This window comes from Pelodiscus sinensis, chromosome 8 (assembly GCF_052426305.1).
Source record: "Pelodiscus sinensis isolate ZL-2025 chromosome 8, ASM5242630v1, whole genome shotgun sequence".
Classification (NCBI taxonomy): Eukaryota; Metazoa; Chordata; order Testudines; family Trionychidae; genus Pelodiscus; species Pelodiscus sinensis.
In genome coordinates this window covers 8,269,773-8,295,793 of record NC_143059.1, presented here as the reverse complement: position 1 = coordinate 8,295,793, position 26,021 = coordinate 8,269,773, and the positions used below count along the sequence as shown (strand labels likewise).

General features: G+C 38.9%; 1 protein-coding gene across 6 annotated transcripts in view; it reads right to left on the bottom strand.

Annotated features, from left to right (window-relative positions):
• Positions 1 to 26,021, bottom strand: part of LRMDA (leucine rich melanocyte differentiation associated) — an 865,870-nt gene that overhangs the window by 236,781 nt on the left and 603,068 nt on the right. Inside the window, exon 7 of one of the 6 annotated variants that reach the window (XM_075934706.2) lies at positions 13,101 to 15,896. The exons of the other annotated variants lie outside the window; for them this stretch is intronic. Within the exon in view, the coding sequence (XP_075790821.1) occupies positions 15,831 to 15,896 (66 nt within the window). The 3' untranslated portion in view covers positions 13,101 to 15,830. Of the gene's footprint in view, positions 1 to 13,100; positions 15,897 to 26,021 lie in introns of those variants that run through there. 6 annotated transcript variants of the gene reach the window in all.

The window sequence follows — 26,021 nt, the reverse complement described above, 5'->3', positions numbered from 1 at the left end:
ACAACAGCGCCACCTATTCTGTTTAGGGAGCCATTTTTAACTGTTTTGAGACCTTTTGATCTGTCTGTTCCCAGCCTGGGCAAAACAACTGTGTAACACTGGGCTGGCACCAAGAATAAAGTAACTTCATAGCTGACTAGCTTGGTATTTTTTTAAATGGCCCCCTCTGTGTTTATGACCTTATATTCAATCATTGTATAGCTTTCCTGCAAGCTCATTTAGAGCCCTGCTGTTGAACTGAATTAATATATATATATATATATATATATATATATATATATACACACACACACACACACACACACACACACACACACACACAGTAAATATTCCAACAAACAAAACTGTACAGTAAATATCTCCATAAATAGTCCAGACAGTATTCATAAATTATTAGGAAGAATGATTAGCATTATGGAGAGACTTCCATGTGATGAAAGATTGAAAATCTGTGACTCTTTCGAGAGGAGACAAATACGATATATTATATTAACATAAGGAATGGTCTAAAGAAAGTGCATTTACAATTGCAATACAGTAACAACAAGACATTTATTTAAACTAAAAGACGGGACATTTTGAAACTGTTCAACGCGTACACACAATTGGGCTGTGGAACTGTTAGAGGATGGCTTGGGCCAATTGTGTAAGTAGTTTTTTGTATTTAAAGATGAGCTATTAATGACTAAGAAATCTGTAGTGTTAACTAAATAAGGATAAAAATACCCCAAACTTTGGAAGGGATATACATCCTCCTATTTTAGGATACCAGACAAACTCTAAATGAGGCAGTTTAGTTCCATAATTTCCAGGTTCAGTGTTCCTTCCACCTTCTTCAGAAGTATCTGATAATGGTTATTGCCAGAAACTGGACATGAGAACTAGATGTATCATGAGTCTATTATTTTATTAAGTTCAATAGGGACTTCACAACTGAAGTTCCAAGAAGGCACCGAAATGCTGTGGTGATGGGCACCTGTAGTTAGCTGCCATAGTAATTCACATTATACTGTTGTCCTTGCTCTTGCCTGAAAGAAGTCAAGGTTATGATGTGAATGGCATGAACACAGGGGCTAAAATGGTAGGTACAGATGAAAAATGTGGTGCTCTAACCACAGACTGCATACTATAAAATGCAAGAAGTATGAACAGAGGATTTAAGAGAACATCCACTAAGCAAATAAAATGAAATACCACCATTACCAACCAGAATCTCAAAAAGGTGAGAGAAAAGACTATAGAACCAAATAAAAGCAGGTCTGATCCTGCATTCACCAAACTCAATATGACCCTTCAACTAAGTCTAAGCCTCCTCCACCAAGAAATCACATTGACTACAGAATTGAGCTAAGTCTAAAGGCAAACATCGACTGAGAATTGATTCTGAGCGTCTCTCAAAAGGAATACCATCACCTTCTCTTATCAGTTGTCTAGGTTCTAGAGCCAGGGCCAGGAAAAAAACTGCAGCGTGACAAATGCATTCCACTGCATCAGCTGTACTCAATCTGAAGACCCAGCCAGCTAACACTCAACCACATCTACCACTTGAGTAACTCTTGTAACTTACACCTCAGGGCACAGATCACAAGGCTTCCTTAGCAAAACACCAATAAACATTGCATTTGTATGATTAGCTATCTTTTCAGCCCCATGCTGGATGTAAAACAAAGTCTAAATGGCGCTTTTATGCAGTGTAAGAGTGACAGTGAGATTAAAGCAAATTTCCCATCCCCGTATTTTAATGACATCTTGGAGAAGCAGTATTTTATTCTACAAGAAATGGGTCATACAAATCCACAAAGCATGTATCTCCAGAATAACTTTCCTTTAATTTACTGTGTTTCCTGTTTAGCTATTGTGTTGTTTTTCCATTTTCAAGAACAAAATACCTCGATGAATCAGTCAATATTACGCGGGTTGTTACTACATCCAAGCTTCTGCTGTTTTATAAGAGTGCCTTAGTCTTATTTCAAGAAAAGAATGACAAATTTACAGCTGCATATTGAGAATTTATGACACTGTCTTGTGGCAGGAATAGCAGGCAAAAGCACTGAGGAAATGGGCAAGCACAGATAGTTAGTTGCTAATTTCAGATGCATAATACTCCATTGCTCATTAAAAATGCAATATCCTTGAGCATTTAAAAAAATACACAAACTGTACAGAAGTCATAAGAGGACCCAGTCATTAAAATGGTGTCACTCCCACCATTGCCATCATTGGTGGACCAGCATCAGTGGAAACTTTTATGATAAAATGTCTAGTGTGCTCACAGCTATAGTCAAGTGTACCAAGCATTTGCAAACGAATGCATCAGCTCTGAATGGAGCTCACAGATTAATTTAAAGGAAACACTGGGAGTGATTAATATTCTATATCTAGTTTTTTAGATTGCTGATCAGTGAACTCTATTATGCCATTGCCTCCCAGCAGGAAGTATAGACAACAGACGAACAGATGAGAAATATTGACAATTTCCACAATATAAAGTATAGGTTGAACCTCTCTAGCCCAGTACTCTCTGGTTTGGCAGCATCCGTGGGTCCGACAGGATTTTAGTTTGCTGGATGTCCCCTTATCATAGGTGTGGCCAAGTTTCCCTTGGTCCCATAAAGTTTGATTACAGCCACCAGTCCTAGTTTTCAGTGTTCTGTGATACTATTTAGGTCTAATTTACCCCTACGTGTCGTCTCAGAGCCCAGTAAGCAGTGGAAGTTTTGGTAATGCTGCTAGACAATATTGACCTCCCATGGTTCGGCACATTCTTTGGCTCACCACCAGTTAGATCCCGAGAGTGCCGAGCTAGAGAGGTTCAACCTGTACTGTCAAGTTCTATCTATTAGAAAAAATAATAATTTAGAAAATTCATCTAGTTTGTTCACATCAGATTAATGTTAATTTTAGAAAATATATCTTCTAATAGCAACATTTACCTTGGAGCTACTGTGAAAGTCGGATTTCTCGCAAACATTTAAATGCTGAACAATTATTTCATTATCAACTATCCCATACAGACCAACACAGCTCCATAGGATACAAATTGTATAAGGAATATAACCTTTATGCTTGAAGGAACCAGTCAGCAACTAATTGATGAGGTTAAGAAGAAACTACTCATGAGCTAGACACACAATAATTGTCCCTGAAGGAATTTCACTCAATATCCAAGCATTCAGGATTGGCCACTGTCAGGGACACAAACTGCCGATGGATCATACAATGTAAATCATGTCTCCACTTTCATTAGTTTATATACACATATGAAAAATATTCTTCTCTAAAAACTAGAAAGACTGAAATTCTGCAAACTGTCCATACACTAATGCTGTGAAAATGTACTTTAATAAGGACATTCTTAAAGAATTATATTGGAATTTACACAGATGAATTGTAACCCTACATAATGTATAGATGTTTGAAGTCATCTAGTCAATTCAAATCAGAGATGAAAGACATACTGTAACAGTAAATAAGGGCAAATTGCAGACCTCTTCTTCACAACACTTTTGACAATGTACGTATTTGAAAAATGGAGTTATTCTTTCTATGTTGTAAGCTACTTTAAACACCTATTGAAAAAAGATTCTTAAAAACCCCAACAAATATATTCTGTACATATGCAGAATTTCAAGGAACACATTCTTATCTATAACTAAATATTTATGTAATCTAGCCTCTAACACTGGCCATGAACATTCTACAAAGCTTTTTATAAGACATATACAGCATCAATAAATGGTAAGGAATAGCACATAGTTTAAAGTAACTTTAAAAAAACCCTTTGATTTGCTTTTAAATATGAGTTCCAATACTAAAAGTCACAAAAAAGAATATTTACACAGGATTCCAGTAATTCATGCTTCAAAATATGCCACACATTTTTAATTAAAACAGAAAAAACCCACAATAGTTTGTACAAATAGATCAGTTTCAATCCAGCCTTAATATACTTTGAATCGGCTGATCTTTCTCTGTTTGATTGGAATTCTTTTAATTACCTCGTCTATACAAAAAAAAAAATTACAGAAACTAATTTGAGAGGTCTTTTGACTTATTAGGAACTTATTGTAGCTATCACTCCATTACTTAATATTTTAAAATACCGAAGACACAGTAGTGGGTGCATTTAACAAAGATTTCTTTTTCAATAGTGTCATACTTGATAAACCTCTCTCTTTCTCTCTCTCTTGTCTTTAAAAAGAGATTAATATAGACACAGAGAAAGGGGAGAATAGCCACGGTTCACAGCATAATTCAAGACAAAAGTAGTATGCCCATTTGAACAATTGATATAAAAGCCTCTATTAGAAGTATCATGTTCTCTATGGGCTTTAACCAAAGCCCACTGAAGTGAACTGGAGGCTTTTCATTGGATCAGACTCCATGATCCTTTGCATGCCACCTAAACACAGCTATTTCATGAATGTAAGAAAGATGTAATTTTAACAAACTGAAGCAATGACAGACACAAAGTGCAGCAGCATTTAAGGTAACAGAAGAGTCTCTAGGCCTTAAAGAAACAGAGATGTGGGAGTAGGAGGTGCTAGCGCTCCTGCAATGGAAATATTCAGCAGGTCTATTTAAATTTTTTCATAGCTTGGGGTGGGAGCAAGATTAGAGTGAAACCAGGAAGGCTGGTCCCCACAAAGAGTCAGCACCTTCTTTCGCTTCCTCCCCTATCCCTGTAGCCCCTGTTTTCAGGTGCCCCATCCCATTCTGCACCTGCTCACCACTTTCCCAAATTACCTACTCCCCTTGCACCTTCTGCTGGAATCAAAATGAAAGAAAAGTTCAGTGTCTTCTAAGCAGGAGCATGAGAGAGATTACTGCTATGTTCAGAGAACCCTTGCACACATAAATATGGAAACTCTGAAGGGGGACGCAAGGTCACATTCTAATAATAAAAAGCATTCAGTCTTTTAGGAGAAAACATTTTACTCCCTTAACACTTATTTTTCCAGCTGCAAAACAGCTTTATCAAGAGAGATAACACGCACTTGATCACTTGGCATCTTGGCAGTGCTGGGGCAGGACTACACATGGAACTATTACACCGTTCACATTGCTTCCTTTCCAAGATTTGGAACTAAAATGGCTATATGCTACTCAGGGCCTCCTATCTTACGCTATTAGAGAGTATCTGGCAATAGGTGAGACAGTCGCTAATGAACTCAGTGACTCACTAACAATTCAATCTGGTCAGGCGTATATACAGAATATTACTACATTTTAGTCACTCTAGCTGTTACTATATACCACAACTGAACACCTTCGAAGCTGCTTCAAGCTCTTAGGGGACAATCCCCCCAAGTAGGGTTGCCAGATTGTTTAACCAAAAATCCCAAACACTCCCCCCCCCAAAAAAATTGTTGATTAAAAAAAGGGGGAGACCAAAGTTGTTGCACAATAAATAAATAAATATTTTAAAAAACCATCATGGCCCCTTTAAGAAATGTCTTTGAGGCTTTTTGGCCCTAAGAGGCTGCTAGTGGCCATCTGCCATCTTGTCTTCCTGCTCCGGGCCAGAAAGCTCCCCTGTGGAACCAAGTAAGCACCCAGTATTTTTGCCTCCTGGCTGGGAGAGAAAAAAAAAATCAGAAAATACCAGACATTTTAAGTGTCTGGTATTTTCTGAATTTTTTTACCAGACAGGAGGCAAAAATACCAGACTGTCCAGGTCAATACTGGAAACCTGGCAACCCTACCCCCAGCTGAGAATTACACAAGCAGCTCCTTTTTCTACACTCAGTCCTGTTGCAGTGAATAGAACTGCATGTGTGAATAAGGAAGGCTTGCAGGATCTGATTCTAATGTGCTCTCTGTGGCCCTCCCCCAAAAACTGATCACTAGTAGGAAACAATTTTATATTCTTGGGCTGGAGTCCAAAAAGGTCTGCAGAAATTAAATGTGCAGTGTCAATCACCTTTCATATCCAAGTCTCGGGCTTGGACAAAAACTGAAATCGGCTCCTATCCAAGCCGCTCGGTACCTCCAACTGGTTATGAGAACGATTAAAAAGAAGCTTCCTCTGCCCAGATCTCAATGCAACACCCTTCCTGACATTCAAATCTAACCTCCATCAAACCCCATCCTCCGCAGCAGTCCACATAAATAAATACTCCTGGCGGTATGCACCAGAAAGTCAACTAATAAGAGGGAGGGCTTGTTCTAAAGTTGAAGGCCTATCCTCACAAACACTCCAGTGGCAGCCCCCTCTTTTAAACCCAAGTGGATCCCACAGACTGTCCGTATAAAACTTTTACGCTTTATTTCCAGAATTCAATCACCTGTCAACCCGGAGGCATTCTCTCTCCACTTTGAGTTAATCCACACTTAATTGAGATCAATCTCTAAATGAGAACAAAAGGAATTTTTTTTAAAGTGAAATGGTGTTTAGTAGAATATTTCAAAGAATACACTTGACTCCTAAGCACTTCTCTATGAAGGGAAGGCTGAATTCTGTCTCTCGCTTCAGAGCTGCACTTCCTCAAAGGAAATACACTCTGGATATGCAGAGAAATATGTAAGGACTCGTAACATCATGCAGCATATATGTATTCTGCCTGATTTATTTAAATTGAAAAAGACATAAGTGCATTTATAAGGATTGCTTTAACTTTTGTATTTATCAGTGTCCTCAATCTTACCTCCATCACAGCCCTGACAGAATAATTAATTTCAGTCAATCAATCATTTAACAAAAACTCACAGGTGACCTCCAAGTAACACATAATCCACAGAGAACCAGTCACAACAACAATCTTCAAATTCCCTTGGAAAGGAAAATTAAGCCAGCTATGTGTGGCTTGGGGCAACTTACGCTGTAAATCTCTCTTTTCAGATTTCTTCACATAGATGAAAGAGTAATGCCGCTCTGGATTACATAGAACAATTATGAATTCTAAAAACTCAGAGAATCAGCTTTCAGACAATCTTAATCATTGCCAATTATCCATATCTTCCGACATCCTGGAATAGCAACATCAGTGCTTATGAACATTCTAGCCTCCCTTAAGCCAGTCAACCTCTTATAGTAGAACTCACGGTTTTTAAAAAGTCTGTAAATTGTGTTAAATCCAAAGAGGAGTCACTTATCATGGTGCAAAATACTCACCTCTCCTTACCCACTTTGGAGGACCAAAAGGAAAGGGGATCTACTTTCAACAATTCAGTTCAATTCAACATTACAGTATTTTAATCTGTATGAAGGAGCAATAGTCCTCGGATTTTTTGAGCACTACTGTGCAACTCATACCCAGAGATCTCCAACCAATACAATAATGCTTTAAGGATTCTCGCAATCTAAGCCTGAACTTGTTATAACATTATTAGTTATATCAACATTTGGCACAGTTATATTTAGAGGCATTACAAATATTCAGCATTTGGCACCATTGTATTTAGATGCATTACAAATATTCTGATCACTGAAAATTGATCTCTCCTATTCCTACTTTGTTGATGGTGACAATTCTGTTAAGGTTTCCCACCAGCAAATCTCTCCCCCTCCCTCAAAGTAGAAGTAACTGTGGGAATGTTACTGCAGAAAGCCAGTGGCAAAGCTTTGAGTCCTTGTGTCCTCTTTTTCACTTGACTGTTGTCAATCCATCCACATGGTATCAATAATCATTTTCATGCTGCATGAAGTCTACTACTTCTAGTAAAAGGTTACAGTTAGCATATATTTCTCCTATTGAACTTCACAACACAACAGAGACCAAGATACACATTCAAGCAAGGAAAGGAGGCCAACTGAGGAAACAATCAGAAATAAATTTGAGAAAAAAATACATCATCCTATTACAGGAACTAAATACTTTTTTTTTTTGTAGGAATAAAGGCTGGCATGTACTTCACAAAATCAGGTAGTTCTGTGAATACCTATGCGGCTTGTAATAAAACATCTGAGCTACCCATTGCTTACTGCATACCTCCACATTTCAAACAACAAAATGTTGGTACCTTGATACTCATTAACTACTTCTAATGTCTCAATGAATCGGCCACGCTACTGCCAAAAAAAAGAAGTGAAAACTACCACTTTGTTTCCCTGTAAATGTAGATCGCAAAACCCAAGACAGAAATAAACTAAACAGTACTGCTAGGCTGCACTTCTGAAAATTAAGTACTCCACAGATGACTCTGAAAATTCCTGCCACAGGTATTTCAATTTGACCGTTGTGTTTCTTTACGTCTTTACAAAGCAATGTGATTGGTTATTGGTTGGTTTTGAGATTCAACAACAGGCTTTACCAAGCTAGATTTATTGGGCAAAATTCTCTATGAATATACATTCCGTGGGGTTAGGCCAGCAGAGAATTCTACCCATGACATTTAGGTGTAGTAGTTAAACCATGCAGTGTATGAAAGAGCATTAAAGCAGAACAGTACTTTGCAAAATTCAATCAGCTATTGGCACAATACACACTTCACAGCCTTTTCACCAAGAAGAGAAGCTGAAAGGGCAATGAACAGTGAATTTTATCCCCAGAAGTAGTGCTCCACCCTGTTTACTCCTTGCAGATTAGGACCTTCTTGGGGGCAGAAATCTTATACAGTAACACCAGTATTGTGTCTTTTTGGTGACTAGAGGACATACATTTCCACAGTGCAAATTTGGCATCACTTTTAGCCACTTTTCTTTTTTATAATAAAACAGCCCTAGCACACTACAAATTGGACCTCCCTGGCCTGGCACCTTCAGGACCTGACCGATCCTGGATAAGGGATTTTTCAGGACCAGGAGAGGTCAATTCTGGACCCCTGCCACTGGCCCCCCAGGTCTGGATGCTAGCCTTCCAGCTGCCTCCACTGCCCTGCTGACCCCACTGGGCAGCCATTGCTGCCATGGTTGTGGGACCCACTGGGCAGCTGCATGCTCGGTGGCTCATTACCCCACCAAGCTACCGTGGCTCTCAGCCCTACTGGGCAGCTGCATGCTGGGTCTCCCAATCCTGCTGGGCAGCCCCACGACCACGCATTGCGGGGAGGGGCCTGCCATCAGCCCACTGCCCTGACAGCCCCGCAGGGATCCTTGCTGCTGGTCCTCCAACTGGGACTCTCTGGTCCTGCAACATCCATGCCGGACCATGTATATTGCTGGAGAAGAGAATCCCGGTTAAGAGGGTTTCAACCTGTACACGGTTTGAAATTCCATACCTCAGCCTAAACATTACTTTTCTTCTGTAAGAATATTCCTTGAAATGTGCAAATGAAACAATACAAGCATCTTATAGTAATATTCAAGAGCTCTGTTTAATAAATGTTGCATTATATGAGTTATATTTAACAAATGCACCACGTTAATAAAACAATACAGAGCCTAAGATTACACAATGTGTTTTGCTAAGGTTGGCAATAAAGCCAATTTTAATAATAAGTCATATTTTACAAGAGCCCTTGGTATTATTGGATTGTACATATATTGATATTCCTGGCAGCCAAAGAGCAGTAAACTTTCCTTTATTGTAAAATTCTAAAAAAAAAAAGTACTTTCAGTATATTATGCACTTAGAACATTAATTATAAACTCAACTGACTGACTTACTATAATTTTTTTAAAAACATCTTGGGAATGTACATGTATGTGAATCAGAACAGAAAAAGAGAGAGAGAGAGAGAGAGACACAGACTTACACAGTATTCCAAATGGAAGTGGAAAAGACAGAGAGAAAAAAATAGAAGAAACAGTTAAATTTAGACACATTACACACACTTTATGAAGCAATGTGATTTGTTCTTGGTTGGTTTTGATATTTAGCAATGGAGTTGTCCAAGATGGCTTTACTGGGCAAAATTTGCTACTGATATAACTCCATTGGAACACCCATTTGTTCATTAGTGCACATTTAGGTGTATGATTTTTAAAAAATAGCATTCAGGAAATATTAATATTTAGGATCTTGAACCTTGCCTACATTGTAAGTTTAGGAACCAATTTTACCCTCAGTTACTACATTCCTGTTCTCACTGCAATAGCAAAATTGAAGTTTTAGTACTGTCTCTAAAAAAACAAAAACTAAAGAATATAAAAAGTGTGCGTGTCTATGTAAATGTTCCAGTGGCCCATCCCCAGTATTTTCTGGTACAGAAGTGGAGGTCAGGCGCTTACATATTTTCCAAGTTATAAGAGATAACTGTCCAATTCTAAAGCTAACGTCACTGCCCATAGGAAACTAACCCAGAACAGGGAATAGTCTGGTTGCACAGAATTGGTATAGATGCTCCTACATCTCCCCAGCTCATTGTAGGCTGTGACAGTAGGGAAGGATATGCGGACAGGATTGCTCTGTGCCCCTCTGTTTTCTGTCACATGACCTCTCAAGATCATGGAAAGCAATTGCAGAGATATATCACCCCAGGACACAGCAGGCCCAAGATTAGGGGAGCAAAAGGTCATTCACCAAGAGCTACATGGTACTGTCTGTCCTCTGCTGCAGATAGGGATATAGCCCACACCTTTGAAACACTTCAGAGAGGTAGCCGAGTTAGTTTGTAACTGGAAAAACTTAAACAACCAGAAGTCTAGTAGCACCTTATAGACTAACAAATCATGTAGATGGTATCATGAGCTTTATGATCATATTTTATTTGCCATATAAAGATGAGGAGTTATTGATAATTGCACAAGACCGATAAAACTATTAGATTTTAAAATATGCCCTACCTTTGAAAAGCTTTATATAGAATATGATATTTATATAGCGATTTCCATGAACCAGTCACTAGTCTTCATGCTCGATTAAGTATTAGGGCTATTCCGGAAGTTCCAAGCATTTCCACTTTTCACACTTGGATAAAGGTCCAAGCAATGAATCAACATTTTTATTTTGGTCACTGCTTGAACATCTGGTTTTTTATCCAAATGCTTATTGTCAAGCTGCCCATGGCAAGTCCAGAACATGAGTATCAACAGGGCAGATTGTGAAGAATGGGGCACGAACCCCAAACTGGTTTTGAGTTCCATATTTATATTTCACCAACCAATTATCAAGTGTAAACTCCTCAGATACTGTTAACCTAAATCTGGAGTCACAGACAGTCCCATTTGGTACTCCACTGTGTCTGGTCTCCCAGGTGAGTATACCACTGAGAAAGATGGTTTTCCACACAAAGAATCACAGCAATATTCGAGTTACTTCCCATCACTTTAGATCTCAAGTTAATTGCACATTAGATCTCAAACTTAATAAACTATACAGATATACTGAAGAGAAAAAGGAAACGAGAGCTATTTACAAGGTTAAAGCAGACAAACATATATACACAAATAGTTTCAGATCTAACAATATTTGACTTAATGTCAGAAAGCTATAATGTTTTATCCAGTTTATATGGACAAACCATATAAGCATACACCATACACACAAGTCTACTTTTATATCCATATTTTACAATATTTATTTATGGCATACAATCACACTTGTAAATCTGGTCTAACTTATTCCAGTTTGAAATGGGTCCCATCTGCATTTGGCGGATTCCAGGTATATGAATAAAGACAGTGCCATTCAAATGCAACTAATATCGCCTTTTGACTTTGAAATTTATAGAGAGCTTTTCCCCCAGAAGCTTAGGTCAGAGTGCAGTTAGTTAATCTAGCCAGGTCAACTTGTTGAAATCTGTAGCCAGCTCCCCTTTTTGACAATCTGCATTGAAAATTTCTCCTTAACTAAGTGATGTTCCATATGAAATATGAACACTACATTTGGGGAAAGGGAAAGAAAAATTAAGGTAATGATAGTTTGCTGCCCCCATTTGTCAGGGAACACAAAGTGTTGCTACCTTGACAGTTATTTTACATAACTATCTTCAAAGGAATGGGCATTGGATTTGATGCTCTGTGTTTAAAGTGTTTATGGATTAAAAAGCCAGCCCAACCCATTTCTGTCTCTAAATTTGAGAAGGAATGACTACAGAGTACTCACAAGCTCCGCCACACTTACATGAGCATAAGGTTTTAAATGCCCTAATGCAATAGTCAGTCAGTCTCCATGACTGATGGTGCATGGACACTTTGCTCTGCAGTTGTCACCACAGTTCCTGATTCTGAAGCGTTCCATCATATCGTTGATTGCAGCTGTGTAGGGCTGGAAGTAGTGGCAAAGATGCTAAAGCTTAACCTCTTCACAATGAAGCGTATGGCGAGCAACGTGTGATAGCATGGAGAAGGGAAGCTGAGTTCTGAAACTATGAACTGCAGGGCTGAAAGACTTGCTGGGCCCCTGGGTAAGGTGTGTGGGGAGGGGGAGGGGCAACTCAGTGTTCCCCAAAGGCACAGTGCCTTGGGAGGAAGAGGCAGGATCTCAGTGCAGCCCAGGGCATATTTTGCTGGACCCCCACCCTCAGCCAGCCTTGAGAGCCGTTTGGTGCGCATCGCATCACACTCCAGTGGCAATTTAAAGGGCCCAAGGCCTCAGCTACTGGAGTAGTGGTTGCAGGAGCCAGGCCCCTTTGAATTGCTGTTCCCCAGGGCAACCGTCCCCGTCCCCTGCATCAGTGGGCCTATGAATACACCTATCCTATTGTGGGAAAGATCTGTATTTTACCTCCTTTCACGCACTCATCCTCTCAACCCCTCAGAGCAGCTGGTTTTGGAGAATGAGCTGAGAAAGAAGGTGAAATAGTCCCTTCCCTTAACAAAATTCAGTGCCCATGCAAGGGAAGAGAGGACAGGTTACAAATGAATCCAGGTACAAATCCTCGTCTTTCCCAGCCAATGGTGTTTTGTGCAGAGTGCATACTGCCTTGTTCTACCCATTGGCTGCCTTACTAATTTAGCCAGAGAGAAGTACTGAGTGACTGGTAAGCTAAAGAGCTTCAGGAGGTAGCCGAGTTAGTCTGTTACAGACAAAAACAACAAATGGTCTGGTAGCACTTTATAGACTAACAAAACATGTAGATGGTATCATGAACTTCTGTGGGCACAGCCCACTTCTTCAGATGACCGGAGTTAGGAGTAGGGGATATGAAAACTCAAATTAAATAGGAGAAGGGAAAGGGGAGGAAGAGAATCCCCCCTTTTCCCTTCTCCTATTTATTTCAAGTTTTCATATTCCCTACTCATAACTCCGGTCATCTGAAGAAGTGGGCTATGCCCACAGAAGCTCATGATACCATCTACGTGTTTTGTTAGTCTATAAAGTGCTACCAGACCATTATTTGTTGTTTTTTCTGGTAAGCTAAAGATAACCCTCAACAGCCAAAATTACCTTTCCTACAACTATTTATTAAATCTCTGTTCTGCAAGCTGCCTGGGAATTGTTCCTTTCCACTCCTGCCTCTGAAGATTTTCAAAGCAGTTACTGTAACCCTGGCCATGTATCTGAAACCGGGTTTTCTGGGAGGAAGGTCCATGACAATTCTGTGGGTAGCGTGCACATTTTCCTATGCTTAGCTTCCTGGAAAACAGCAGGACTTCTGACATACAGCTGTTTTTGTCCACCCCAGCAGACAGATTTCTTCTATGCAGTTTGATTTTAGCTTTTCATGGTCTCCATATCAACAGCTATCAATATCTATACCAAGTATTCCTTAGTGTTCACGTTTATGTGACTGGTCACAGAAGTCCGTTTCTTAACCGGATGACCTAACTTTGATCAAAAGAAGCAATGTTGCAAGGAAACCGTGACATTAGGAAAAAAATTCAATACTGAACTTTGTTCTTTATAAACGAGGAACAAAAAATATCACTTGAACAACATGAATGAGCTTTAGTTTACATACGGTACTTCTATTAGAAGAGAACATCTATGGACTTAAGTTTTCTCTGGCAGAAGTTCCCTCTACAGAAGGTTGTCCAGGCTTGTGGTATTGATAAGTTTAGCTTATTCTTAGCCAAGCAAAAGATCAAAACAGCATGGCATTAAAACAAACAGATGTCTCAGTACTGCGTGGAAGAATGTTTCAGCTTCCAGATTTTTTTAAAAGGCACTCTTATTGTACAAGGTCACCTTTGTGTAAATTAATCTCCTTAGAAAGGGGAATTCCTTTTCTTTGTCACTGTTAAGAAGGAAAAGGCACTGATATGTGGAGAAACAACAACAATAAAAAATAACTGAAGGGGTTAGTAGTAAGTCTGGTATTCTGACAGACTTTATACACAGCCAGAGTTACAGCAAACTTCCCAGAGAATCCTCAGGAGTGGGGGGTGAGAAGGAGTAATTCCCAGTAAAGAGAAAGAAATAAATACAGCTCAATATGCCCAGCACTCAATTAAAGTGCTACTATGCACCTAATGAAAACCGAAATTCTTTAGAGCATTTTAGCATCCTATATAACCACATTTCTAATTGCATTTTGGATGTTCATTCTGAGGCCCACTGCAGGCCTTATAAAACCCTCGCTTCGTTCTGACATGAAATAAGACCTGATGAAAAGAGGTATTTTAAGCTTATTATAGCACAATGTAATTTTTAAAATTTTAACTATGGAACGGAATATATTGCTCTAAGTATTGGTAAGCTTTATGTTCAAGGTTTAAAACAGACTTTTGCAAAGAGAAAGCAAGACACAGCACACATCTTTGGTATGGCAAATGGCCTTTTTGGATTTAGTTAACATTTCATTTGCACTGTGGATAACATTTCGAGGTTTGCAGTTGAGGTTCCAAATAATAAAGTACACTGTTTATACACAAATTCAGAATCTAAATCACATGTAAAATTATTAGCATAAATAAGTGCTCTGAGAAATTGTTGCACAAGGCAACTCTGATGTGGGACCAACAATAAAATTGCCCCATGGAGAATTACGTGAAAAAAGTAGGCTGTATAAGGTTTGTAAAAAACCTTTTTATGGTGTGTTTTGAATCTAAATTCACCATTAACTAGAATTCAATGGACTATTAGAAAAGCCGTACCTTAAAACATAAGAGTTGTGCATTCTTCCAAAACTTTAACTAAATTAAATGATGAACATTTTGTTCTAGTGAAGGCATTAGAAACTGATATGATACTTAAAAAAAAAAAAAAAAAAGAAAGATAACCAGGAAACCTGCTCAGGGCTTGAACTAATGCAGCTCTAAACGCCCTCTAACTTCATTGCAGATGTTCAGAACTTTAGTGAAGCCAGCCTGTAACATGGATGTAATACTTCAGTGCTTCGTGAAGAAACCATTGACATCAATGGAAAGATTCCAATTGACTTCTGTGTGCTTTAGATCGGGCCTCTAGTCAAAAAGGGCAGAAGGCCAAACCTGACTAATTGTATTCATTTCTATGGTAACTAAGTACTCAATAACTACCATCTTGCTAATATTTAAACCTGAATGATCTGCATATTGGTTGTATGACCTTTTGGATATTAATCAAGAAAACTATGGGAGAATTCAAATGCTCATCGACTCCTACAAACAATCTTATAAATGTACCTAACCTAGACCTTTATGCTATAGATGAAATGTTGTGACTGTGTTGATTGAGGCCTTAAAAAAAGAATCCAATTGGGTTCTCTCCATTTGAGGATGCTGTTTCTAGTATAACTAGTGTCTTAATGCTATTCCATACTATATATGAAATCCAGCTGAAGAGCCGCATCCCACATTCCCAATTTATTACTCCACGTGAGGTAGCATCTGCGGTTTTATCTGCAAACTTTCCTTTGTGCGTGCGTGTGTGTGTGTGTGTGTGTGTGTGTGTGTGTGTGTGCGTCGTCATGCCCCTAGCAGTCTTGTACAATTCTCAGGGTTGAAATAGCTCTTTTATTGTAATCAGTTTTCATTAGAGCCCTTTGATCTCTTTTCATTCTTTGTACACAACACTTCACCACCTTTATTTTCTGTCATAATTGCATGTGAAAGATTTCTCCTTTGATAGGCCCTGAATGCCAAATCAGTATCGGAAAGAGTGTTGAAACGTGTCATGCGCTCTGTCTGCTTGAGAAGGAAACCCATACACCTGTGGAAGACAAACAATTTTTAAGAGATATGACATATCTATCATCCGTCCACAGGATATGAGCTGATCTGTCTGCTTAATAGCAAGGGGCTATGCATAGCAAAATAGTAACTGCTGAAAGAAATTTGTAGCACATTGCAAACTGTCTGGCAGCCCTCCCTAAGCCTCATCTCATCCTGGCCTGCTGATAATTCGCAGACTGTGTTCCAGAGCGCTCATCACTCTGGCAGTAAGAGTGGCTAGATGGGGCCCCCTGTCTCTGCTCCCTGTCACACTGTCATTCAGGTGCGTCTGTCTGCCATCACCTGCTGACAGCGCCACATGTGTCTCAATTACAGTCTAGTCCTCCATTCACACTGCTGATGAAGATATTCTGCTGTACTCGCTAATAGTGTTCCCTCTTCAAGATGTATCCTTTGGGGTTTCATGAAGACAGACATCAGGTGAAGCCTGTTGGCTGCTGCAGAGTAATATTTCTCCTAATAATTTTGGCACTGAATAATCAAGGGCCATTCCTCAATTCCAAGATTTCCGTTCTTTGTCAGCTCTTGCAAATGGAGAAGGGTTTTCTCTGGCTCTACTTAACCGTGAGGACAAGCGATTAGGCAGCAACGCTGAAAAAACTGATGGGATACTAATAACCTCAGAGTAATTTATTCCCCTTTAAAGTGCAGCCTCCCTGCATTTTTACCACTAAGGATGTTTTTAACACCATTGTCTTGCTGGTGATGAATGCCACAGTCACAGTCAAGTTGTTGGGGGAAAAGAAGTCTTACAAAGAGGAGAACGTTTTCAAAAGGAGACTATCCTGGATACTTGATTGTTCAGCACACACCTGCTTTTGTTTAACCCCAGAGATGACTTTCAGTGAAGGCTGACTGACAACAATGTATGGCTATAGCAATATGTAGTTTGTGTAAAAGTGCTTTAGGTACTAACTTTGAACCAGCAGGAATCTATACACACATAAGGCCCAGATGCTTTAACATTAACTCTCATTAATGTTAATGGCACTAACAATGCAAAAAAAGTTAAACAGGCACATTAAATATTTACAGCATAAGGGTGCTATTTTTCATGATAATAATAATAAGGCTTTATGCAGCACTTCAAACATTTTTTAGATTTTTTTGCATCCATTTAGGACAAAGCAAGAGATCTCATTCACATGCAACATGGTTCCGGTAGATAAAAACCTGTCAGAACTATGGAATACCTTGTAAAACCTAAACAAATTATTTGTTATCAGTTCTTGAGAGAGACTTCAGAGAACAAAAGTTAGTATTGCAAAAATACAAGTAGTAATAAACAGACTATTTTTTAGTCAAAAAAGGAAGGATAGAGCTTTAAAAATAAAATAAATGTAATGCAGGCTGTGTATATTGAATTTATAATTCCAGGTCAGAATTTAAATGTGTGGCTTAAGGGAGGAGTGGTAGCCTAGTAGTTAATATAAGGCAACAGGGCCCAGAGGCTGAGCTGAAAAGAAGCTCCAAAGGACAAAAGTATTTTTATTTGTTTGACACTTTTTTTTTTAAAGTTTGATTTGTTGGGGGTTATGTTTGTTGTGACTTGGCCACAGAGCTAACAACATCTGCAGCACAGACTGGTGTCTTTAGAGCAAAGCATTTCTCCAAAATAAATAGACATGCTGGCACCTGCTAAGTCAACTCTGAATTTAGCTAAAATAAATGCAGGAAAATAGGGAAAACTATTCAGGTTCTATATGCTTAGATCACAAGCGTCTCTCTCTCTCTATCCAACATGAACAGGCATGCTTGTACAGTTTTTAATTGGGCTATTTAACCAAAAAACCCCAAACCTAATCATAAACCAAATGCATTTGCAGATTTAAACACCACAAATAAAGATTCATGGATTATCCACTATTGTTGAAGAAACAAACTGTTGGACGCTTGAACACAAGAAACTTCACCTTCAAAATGCTTTTTCCTTTCACTTTAAAATTTTTGAAAACACCTTCAATTCCCATGTGTTCTGTATGTAAAGACTTGCACATTAGCGAGCCAACCATGTTTTTTTTTATTTTTTTAAATTATGTTTCACTTTTTCAAACATGTCACAGTGCAGGGCCACTGCACCTGCAAAATAAGGTTTATCCTGGCTATTGCAGGAGGAAACGATCCTTTTACAAACCCCTTTTAATGAGGCCATGTGTAACTGGGGTTCAGAAAGGAACCAGATAAATTAAGAGAGGATCAGTCCATCAGTAGCTATTATCCAAGATGCCCAGGGACACCATCCCATCCCACGTTCTGGGTATCCCTAAATCTCTAACAGCCAGAAGTTGACCAGCTGGGGATGGATCACTCAAAACTGCCTTGTTCTCTCCATTCCCTCTGAAGTCTCTGGGGGTATGTCTACACTACCACCCTACTTTGAACTAGGGTGGTTAATGTAGTCATTCGAAGTTGCAAATGAAGCCCGGGATTTAAATATCCCGGGTTTCACTTGCATCTTGCCAGGCGCCGTCATTTTTAAATCCCCGTTAGTGCAGACTCCGTGCCCGCGGCTACATGCGGCACGGAGTAGGTAGTTCGAATCAGGCTAATTCGAACTACCGGTACACCTCGTTCCACGGGCCGCGTATAGCCGCAGGCACGGAGTCCGCACTAACGGGGATTTAAAAATGGCAGCGCCCGGCAAGATGCAAATGAAGCCCGGAATATTTAAATCCCAGACTTCATTTGCAACTTCGAATTACTACATTAACCACACTAGTGGTAGTGTAGACATACCCTGGCAGTGGGCATTCTCAGGGCATGTCTTCACTACCCCCTGAATTCATCCAGCAGGGGTTGCATCTAAGCTCTCTCCAGTTGACTCCACCAAAATGATTAGAGTAAGCGGAGTCGACAGAGGAGTGTCAGCTGTTAGTTTACTGAAATAGGTGTGTCAATTTCAGCTATGTTATTCATGTAGCTGAAGGGGTGTATAACTTAGGGTGTGTCTAGACTACCTAGTTTTGTCGACAAAAGTGGACTTTTGTCGACAAAACTATACCAGCGTCTACACTACCGCTGAGTTCCGTCGACATAACGTCGACAGAACTCAGCAGTTTTGTTGACGCTGGTAAACCTCATTTTACGAGGCATAACACCTGTCGACAGAACTCTGTAGACAGAAGGTGTTATTGCCTGTAACACTGCGTCCAGACTACGGAGTTCTGTCGACAAAGCAGCTTGCTTTGTCGACAGAACTCAATGTGTCTGGACACTCTTTGTCGACGGAAGTTTTGTCAACAGTATCTGTCGACAAAACTTCCGTCGACAAAACGCGGTAGTCTAGACGTACCCGTAGTTAATAGCCAGGGTAGTACAGCCAAGTACAGGGTAGTACTATTGATCTGATCTGCTATTGCTGTTCTTATTATATGTATTCAACTTTTGTCAGCTTCTGATTCCTTATATAAATGTTCTCATCTCTGCTCAATTCAATTCTGGAATCACACTACTTCACTTGGAAAGAGGAGTATGGAGCTGGAGCAGCACATCCATTCCTAATCACTGATCAGTAGTAGATCTTGAGGCAGCAAGTCTGAAAGACCAGGCCTGAATGCCTATCCTGCAATTTTACAGCCTGAGTCAACAGACTCAGCCCTGGGTGTTTAACTGCAGTTTAGACATACCCATAGGGCCTGATTTCCATAGGTGCTGAGCAATTGCATCTCTCATAGATTTCTAATGAAATTTTGGCTGCTCTGTCAGACTGTGAATCTATGTGCCTAAGTTCCCCCATCTGTAAAACAAAGATAATACTTCCAATGCTAAATCCATTATTCTGTTTGTATGGAGCCTGGATATTATAGTGATGAATGACAAAAGCTTGCATCACAAGTCACTGAAAATTTTCAAAATAGCAAGTACATATTGTACCAAAATATTTTGTTAGAAATGGGATATAAAAATGCTGCAGAAATTAGCTATGTACTTAACAGCATAATACTTATGTTTAAAATCCATGTCTGTACATTTTCTCTCTTTTACATGGCTCTCTCTCTATAAATTTACACATGCGAGTATATGCGTATGTATTTCACTTGTAGTTACATCTAATTGAAAAAAGAATTAACTTCTTATGGAAAACAGAAATTTTACACCACAGTCATGTAGGCAGAGAAAATCTGCTGTTCTAACATCTGATTCTGCAACATATGAAAAAATGCAAAATAACCCTTACAAGATTGCTTGATATGAAGTTAACATTTTGTTAGGGGGAAAGCACACAACTAGTAATACTCTGGAAAGTAAGTAAAGTAATTGCTTTTCATTCTCTCTCAATTTCAAGCACACAAGTTCCAGTAACAGAGTACGTTCTCAGTACAGAATTTCAAGTAGCCCATATAAATGTTGTGTTGAGCCTCCAAACAATCCTGATTTTCCTCATGAATTCACCACAAAAAAGTGTAGGGAATAAAACAAAAGAAAAAGCTATGTAGCACTTTAAAGACTAAGAAGATGGTTTAATAGGTGATGAGCTTTCGTGGGCCAGACCCACTTCCTCAGGAAGTGACAGAGTTCAGCAAATCTAGATCTAACATTTCAATACTCTGAAAAAGGATTTACTCAAAGGTATAATCAGATCAGATTTAATAAAACTGATAGGGGCAGACTTTCATCATGATATTTGTTGAAAGCTCAATTTACTTTAACCTTAAAATGTATATTTCAGATCAGTTTTCAAACTCTTTGCCTTGATCTTGTGTTATTTAAGGTCTCCACAAAGCACTAGCCATGTACTTAAAGGTATAAGCATTTGAGGAATTTCACTGATGTCAATTATGCAGATTTTTCTTACAACAGTGTATTACTGGATTTTCCCCCCCAATTTCTGACTGTACTTTATTGATAATTCAAACAAGCAGAAATTAATTGTGCTATTAATTGTATTAATAACACCTTATTCTTAGATGTAGCCAAGAACAACAAACCTGATTAATTTGGCTAATAGGCTAATTGCAGCAGTTTCTCCATCCCATTTACATCAGAGATTGTCCTTGGTTTTTAAAACAGACACAACCTTCTTCCCCACATTCCAAAATGTGTCTACATTCAATAATCCTTGGGATAAATGCAGATCCATTGATTTAGTAGAACTATAAAGTAAAATTAAATCAAACTGGCGGGTACTAATGTTAAATAGGATAAATACAATATTTTCAGTCTTGCACAGTTGGAAGCCCTTGTTCCTACTCACATTTCTCAATTTACGAGTGCCCCTAAAAGATAAATGAGCTTGACACCACTGAAAGGAAACAGATCACTTATCTGACATCACATTATTTACTGACATTAAAAATGATAATATCCATCAACAAGCAGCCAACCCCCAAGAGGGCCAGACTGAGAACAAAGCTACAACTGTCTCTCTCTGATACTGTTACATTGATGTACCTGCCATTTAGGTGCAAATAACAGCAGCATTGTTGCTTACATTGGGACTTTTAACCCATGTTAATATCTCCAAAGCTCTTTCTCACCCCCGCCCCGTCTGACACATGCATTTTTACCATAGACTGCAAACTGATTTAAGGAGAAACAACAAACTTAAGAACAACATGTGATGCGGAGTCTTGTGGCACCTTATAGACTAACTGAAGTGTAGTTAGTCTATAAGGTGCCACAGGACTCCTCATCGCTTTTGCAGATTCAGACTAACACGGCTACCCCTCTGATACTTAAGAACAACATGGAACAAAGGTGCCTCCATTTATCCCTTCTTGCATACAGGTAAGTTACTTCCACAAACTCTTTTTTCATGACACTTCACTGAGCCTTGAAAAGAAAGATTATTATTGAGCAACACCAAGCATTTGCAAGATTGAATACAGACAATGAAGCTCAAGGACACTCATGCAATACTGGCTGGATTTAATCTTTCCAACATTTAAGACATTAAATTAAGCTCAAGAACATCCATATACAACTGGCAGAAATGAATTATTGTTCTCTATAGTTAACCGCAGGTTACAAATGAGGAAAAGAGGTAAAGGAGGAACATGAAACTAGTTATTTTCCTTTTATTTTATTTTTTTTGAAGGGGGTGATAATTTTAGCATGAGCATAATTTTTTAACTTGGCCCTTGCCAATTTCCTGTTTCTTCACATGTTTTTCATATAGAAATAAGTCCTATTTCCTTACTCTGAGCTTACCCAGTTTTACCCCTAGTGACTGCCAAAACAACTGAAGTGTGTAAGCTGGAAGGGATCCCTTTTGTGCCCCACAAGGAAGGATAGAAGAGCTTTTTCCTGACGGAAGCAGAACATGCCCTGTAGGTTCATGAATATGCAGAAAAAATATAGTCCGGCTACTGCGTCCTTGTGCAGGCTGCAAATACCTCCAAGCAGCTTGCAGGAGCTCTGAGCTATGGCTCATTATCTTTTCCCATTCATAAGTAAATAAGGAATGATTCTGCCCAGCTCATCCATTTCCATGAAAGGGAAGCCCGGAACAGCTCAAGTCTCTCCTACATTGCATACTATGGTAGGCAGGCCTAGCCACGAAAGACATTAGAAATTTTGCCGAAGGACTTCCTTCCAAATTCAGGGACTTGGACTGCACAATGTTATCTTTCCTTTTGCTAGTACAGATATCAGTTCATAGGCAGGGATTCATTCTTGCATTATTTCCTTTAAAATACATTCATACATGTTTTGAAAACGGACTCATGGGGAACGGGGGGGGAGAAACAATAGGGAAGGTATCCCCAAAATATGGTCGGTGCTTGGGGCTTTCCTTTCTCATAAAGAACTGGCATCTGTAAGAACCATGTGATTCCAGAACAGTAATGGAGGTAAAAAATGAGCTCTTTAAATAAATAAGCAATATAACAGAAATGAAAGAGAAATACACGGGACACAGACAAGACCTCTCTTTCCTTTTATGTTTGTCCAATTTATCTCCCAACACAAACTTTACTTCTGCAGCCAAACAGTTGAGAAGTGTCTTGAATCTCCCTGTTTTCTCCATTATCTCACCTATCTTTCATTTATTTTTTAGTCTTTTCTCTTATCTCAACAATTTCTCAAGACTACATCATAAAAATTGGAATTAACCTCATCTTTCTCAGCAGTTTCTACAGCTAGGGCACAAAGATCTCTGATTGCACATTTTAAAATCCTTACTACAGCCCTCAGGAAAGCAGAAGGCTTTTGATATCTCTAAACTATTCTTATAAAGTACATATGCACATGGAAAAGAAATATAAGCAATATCTAAAATGGTACCCAACAAACAAGAGCTATGCTGAATTGTGAAAAAAGAAGCCCATTGCACACAGTTTTTGAAAAGTTCAAAGGCAACCTGCAGAGTGTCAGTTATTTAGTTATATAACATTAGTAGCCCGTATGAGCTTTTACATGGAACTACAATACAATATACAAAACAATACAAAAGACTAAACTACAAAAATAATTTAACCTAAAAAAATGAACATAATCATCACAACTGACAATGTTGTGCATCTAACTGATCTTGGGGCAACCAACCATACAACATTAAATATCTATTAAAAGAAATGGAATAGGAAAGCTAAGGTGGTCCATCTGTTACGCAATTCAGATCTTTCATCTCTGAGTAAAGAAAGTTTTTATTGAGTTTATCTGTAAGGCCACTAGTCTTGTGAAGAGACTTAGAAACCAAACAATTAATGATGAGTATGGTGTGGGATAAGGGAATAGTTGCCCCATACTCTAGATACAGTGCTGAGTCAATCAGGAAGATTCAAATTTACCTGTGGTGAAGTAATTTGTAAAGGGACAAGTTTAATAGTATTTCATAGAGATAGTAAACTCTTATGTACCTCTGGATGTCCAAGATCTTTTTGGAAATATTTTATGATAATCAGAATCTACAGGCTGCCATGACTGGAATTATAAAAATGCTTGAGTTAGGGAGAGAAATAGACAGCCACATAAATATCAGACAGACTGCTTCTTCCTTCTCACCCTACAATATGGAAAATTCCTTTATTTATTTGTGAAACATAGTTGAGATTTTCAGAAGGCACATAGCCATGGTATAAATAAATCAGGGACAGGTATTCCCTCTCCCCCTTTTTTGCAGTTATGTTTAGAAATCTAACCATCTACCTATGTCCCTACTAACTAATCAAAATCAGTTATAATGTAAAAGAGATCGGAGGCTATTTTTATGAGGAGAGTGGCTAATCTCCCTGCTCGTCTGAAAGGGAAAGTGTAAATTGAGTAGGAGGAGGAGAACAGGAAGAGTAATTTCTTGATATTTAGAAATATCTGTCATGCTTTGTTCTTCAATTTGCATGACCAATGATAGGAGGGAAAGGGAAAGTTTGAGGATAAAGAGAACATCATCTTCATAAATGTGCAAGTTATACTCTTTCTTAATTATACTCTTTCAATACTTGTCAGATTATGAATGTGTACTGCGCATGGTTTGAGAAACAGTTTATTAGAAGGGAAAGGGACAGCACTGACATATCACTTTCTCAAACTGAGAGACTAGTGAAAAAATAAATTTTGAATTCTGATGAGAAATTGGCCATACAGAATTAACTGAAAACATTTCGGGAGGTGTTCAACCCTTTCATACGCTTTTTTTGGATCAAACTTCAAGGCAACTACAAATGTGTCTAATAAGGGAGACTGGTGTATTGGGTGACTAATATTTCTTATAAAATACAGGACTATGAACACATATGAAAAGGACAAATCACATTTCAGAACAGAAGGGGGATGCGCGGGGGGGGGGGGGAAAGGAAGGTGAATGCCAGTGAGTTAATGATATTAGAGGTGGGGAAGGGTAGATGTCTGTGAGTTAATAGTATTAGAGGTGATAATTGGGGAAGCTATCTTTGTAATGGCTAAGATAGTTGGAGTCTTTGTTAAGTCCCCTGCGGAGAGTGTCGAATTTTAGTATGAATGCCAGTTCAGAGGATTCCCTTTCAAGTGCAGATTTGAATGTCTTCTGAAGTAGGATGCAGGTTAGCAGGTCATTGAGAGAGTGTCCTTTCTGGTTGAAATGACAAGCAACTGTTTTTTCTTTGTGATCCTGTCTAATGTCTGTTTTGTGGGCATTGATTCTTTGGCGAAGTGTCTGAGACGTTTGTCCAATGTACATAGCAGACGGACACTTTCGGCACATGATAGCATAGATTATATTTCTGGAGGCGCAGGAATATGTATTCTTGATCTTATAACTCACTTGGTTAGGCCCAATAATGGTATCAGCAGAGTGAATATGTGGGCAAAGCTGGCAGCGGGGTTTGTTGCAAGGGAAACTACCAGGGTTGGTATTAGTGTGGTATGTCCTGTGGTTGTTGGTAAGAATCATCTTGAGGTTAGGTGGTTGTCTATAGGAGACTATGGGTCTGTCTCCCAGAGCTTCTTGGAGTTTAGTGTCCTGTTCCAGTATAGGTTGTAATCTATTGATAATGTGTTGGACAGGTTTAAGGTGGGAGCTGTAGGTGATGACAAGTGGTGTTCTATTGTTGGTTTTCTTGGGTCTGTCTTGTAGTAGATGGTTTCTAGGTATTCGTTTGGCTCTTTCAATTTGCTTTTTTATTTCTCCAGACTAACACGGCTACATTTCTATTAATATTTCTTATGTTATGGTAACACGATTAGCCAACAAACCCACCCCTTCCCCAAACCCTAGTCCCCTCTGAACCGTCAGGTCTCACTGAAATTGCCCCTTTGCCACTTCCCCATCTTCAGGCCTGTTGATAGCTAAAACCCACCCATATTTCCATTATAACATTAATGTATGTTGCTAAAATTCTGGCTATGATTTTATGTGTTATATTTTAAAAAGATGAGAAAAAACTAGAGTCTTTCTTTTCATTTATAAAGAGTTAATGGTGCTCAGAGGTACACTCATATATGCTGGGACATTCTGAAAAAATATGGAGACAATTTTTGTAACAGAAAACATTGTCACAAGATACTTCATAAAAGTTTCTAAGGAACTTATCCTTGAATCTTGTCTGAGTTCAAATCCTACGTGGTCAGTTTGTTTCTTGCACAGATTTCAGTTTATCTGTGTGCAATATCTAATTAGGAGAGGCAGATTAGTTATGCTGGGCCTGTTCTATTTTAATTCATCTGCACAAAAATTCACCATATTTTG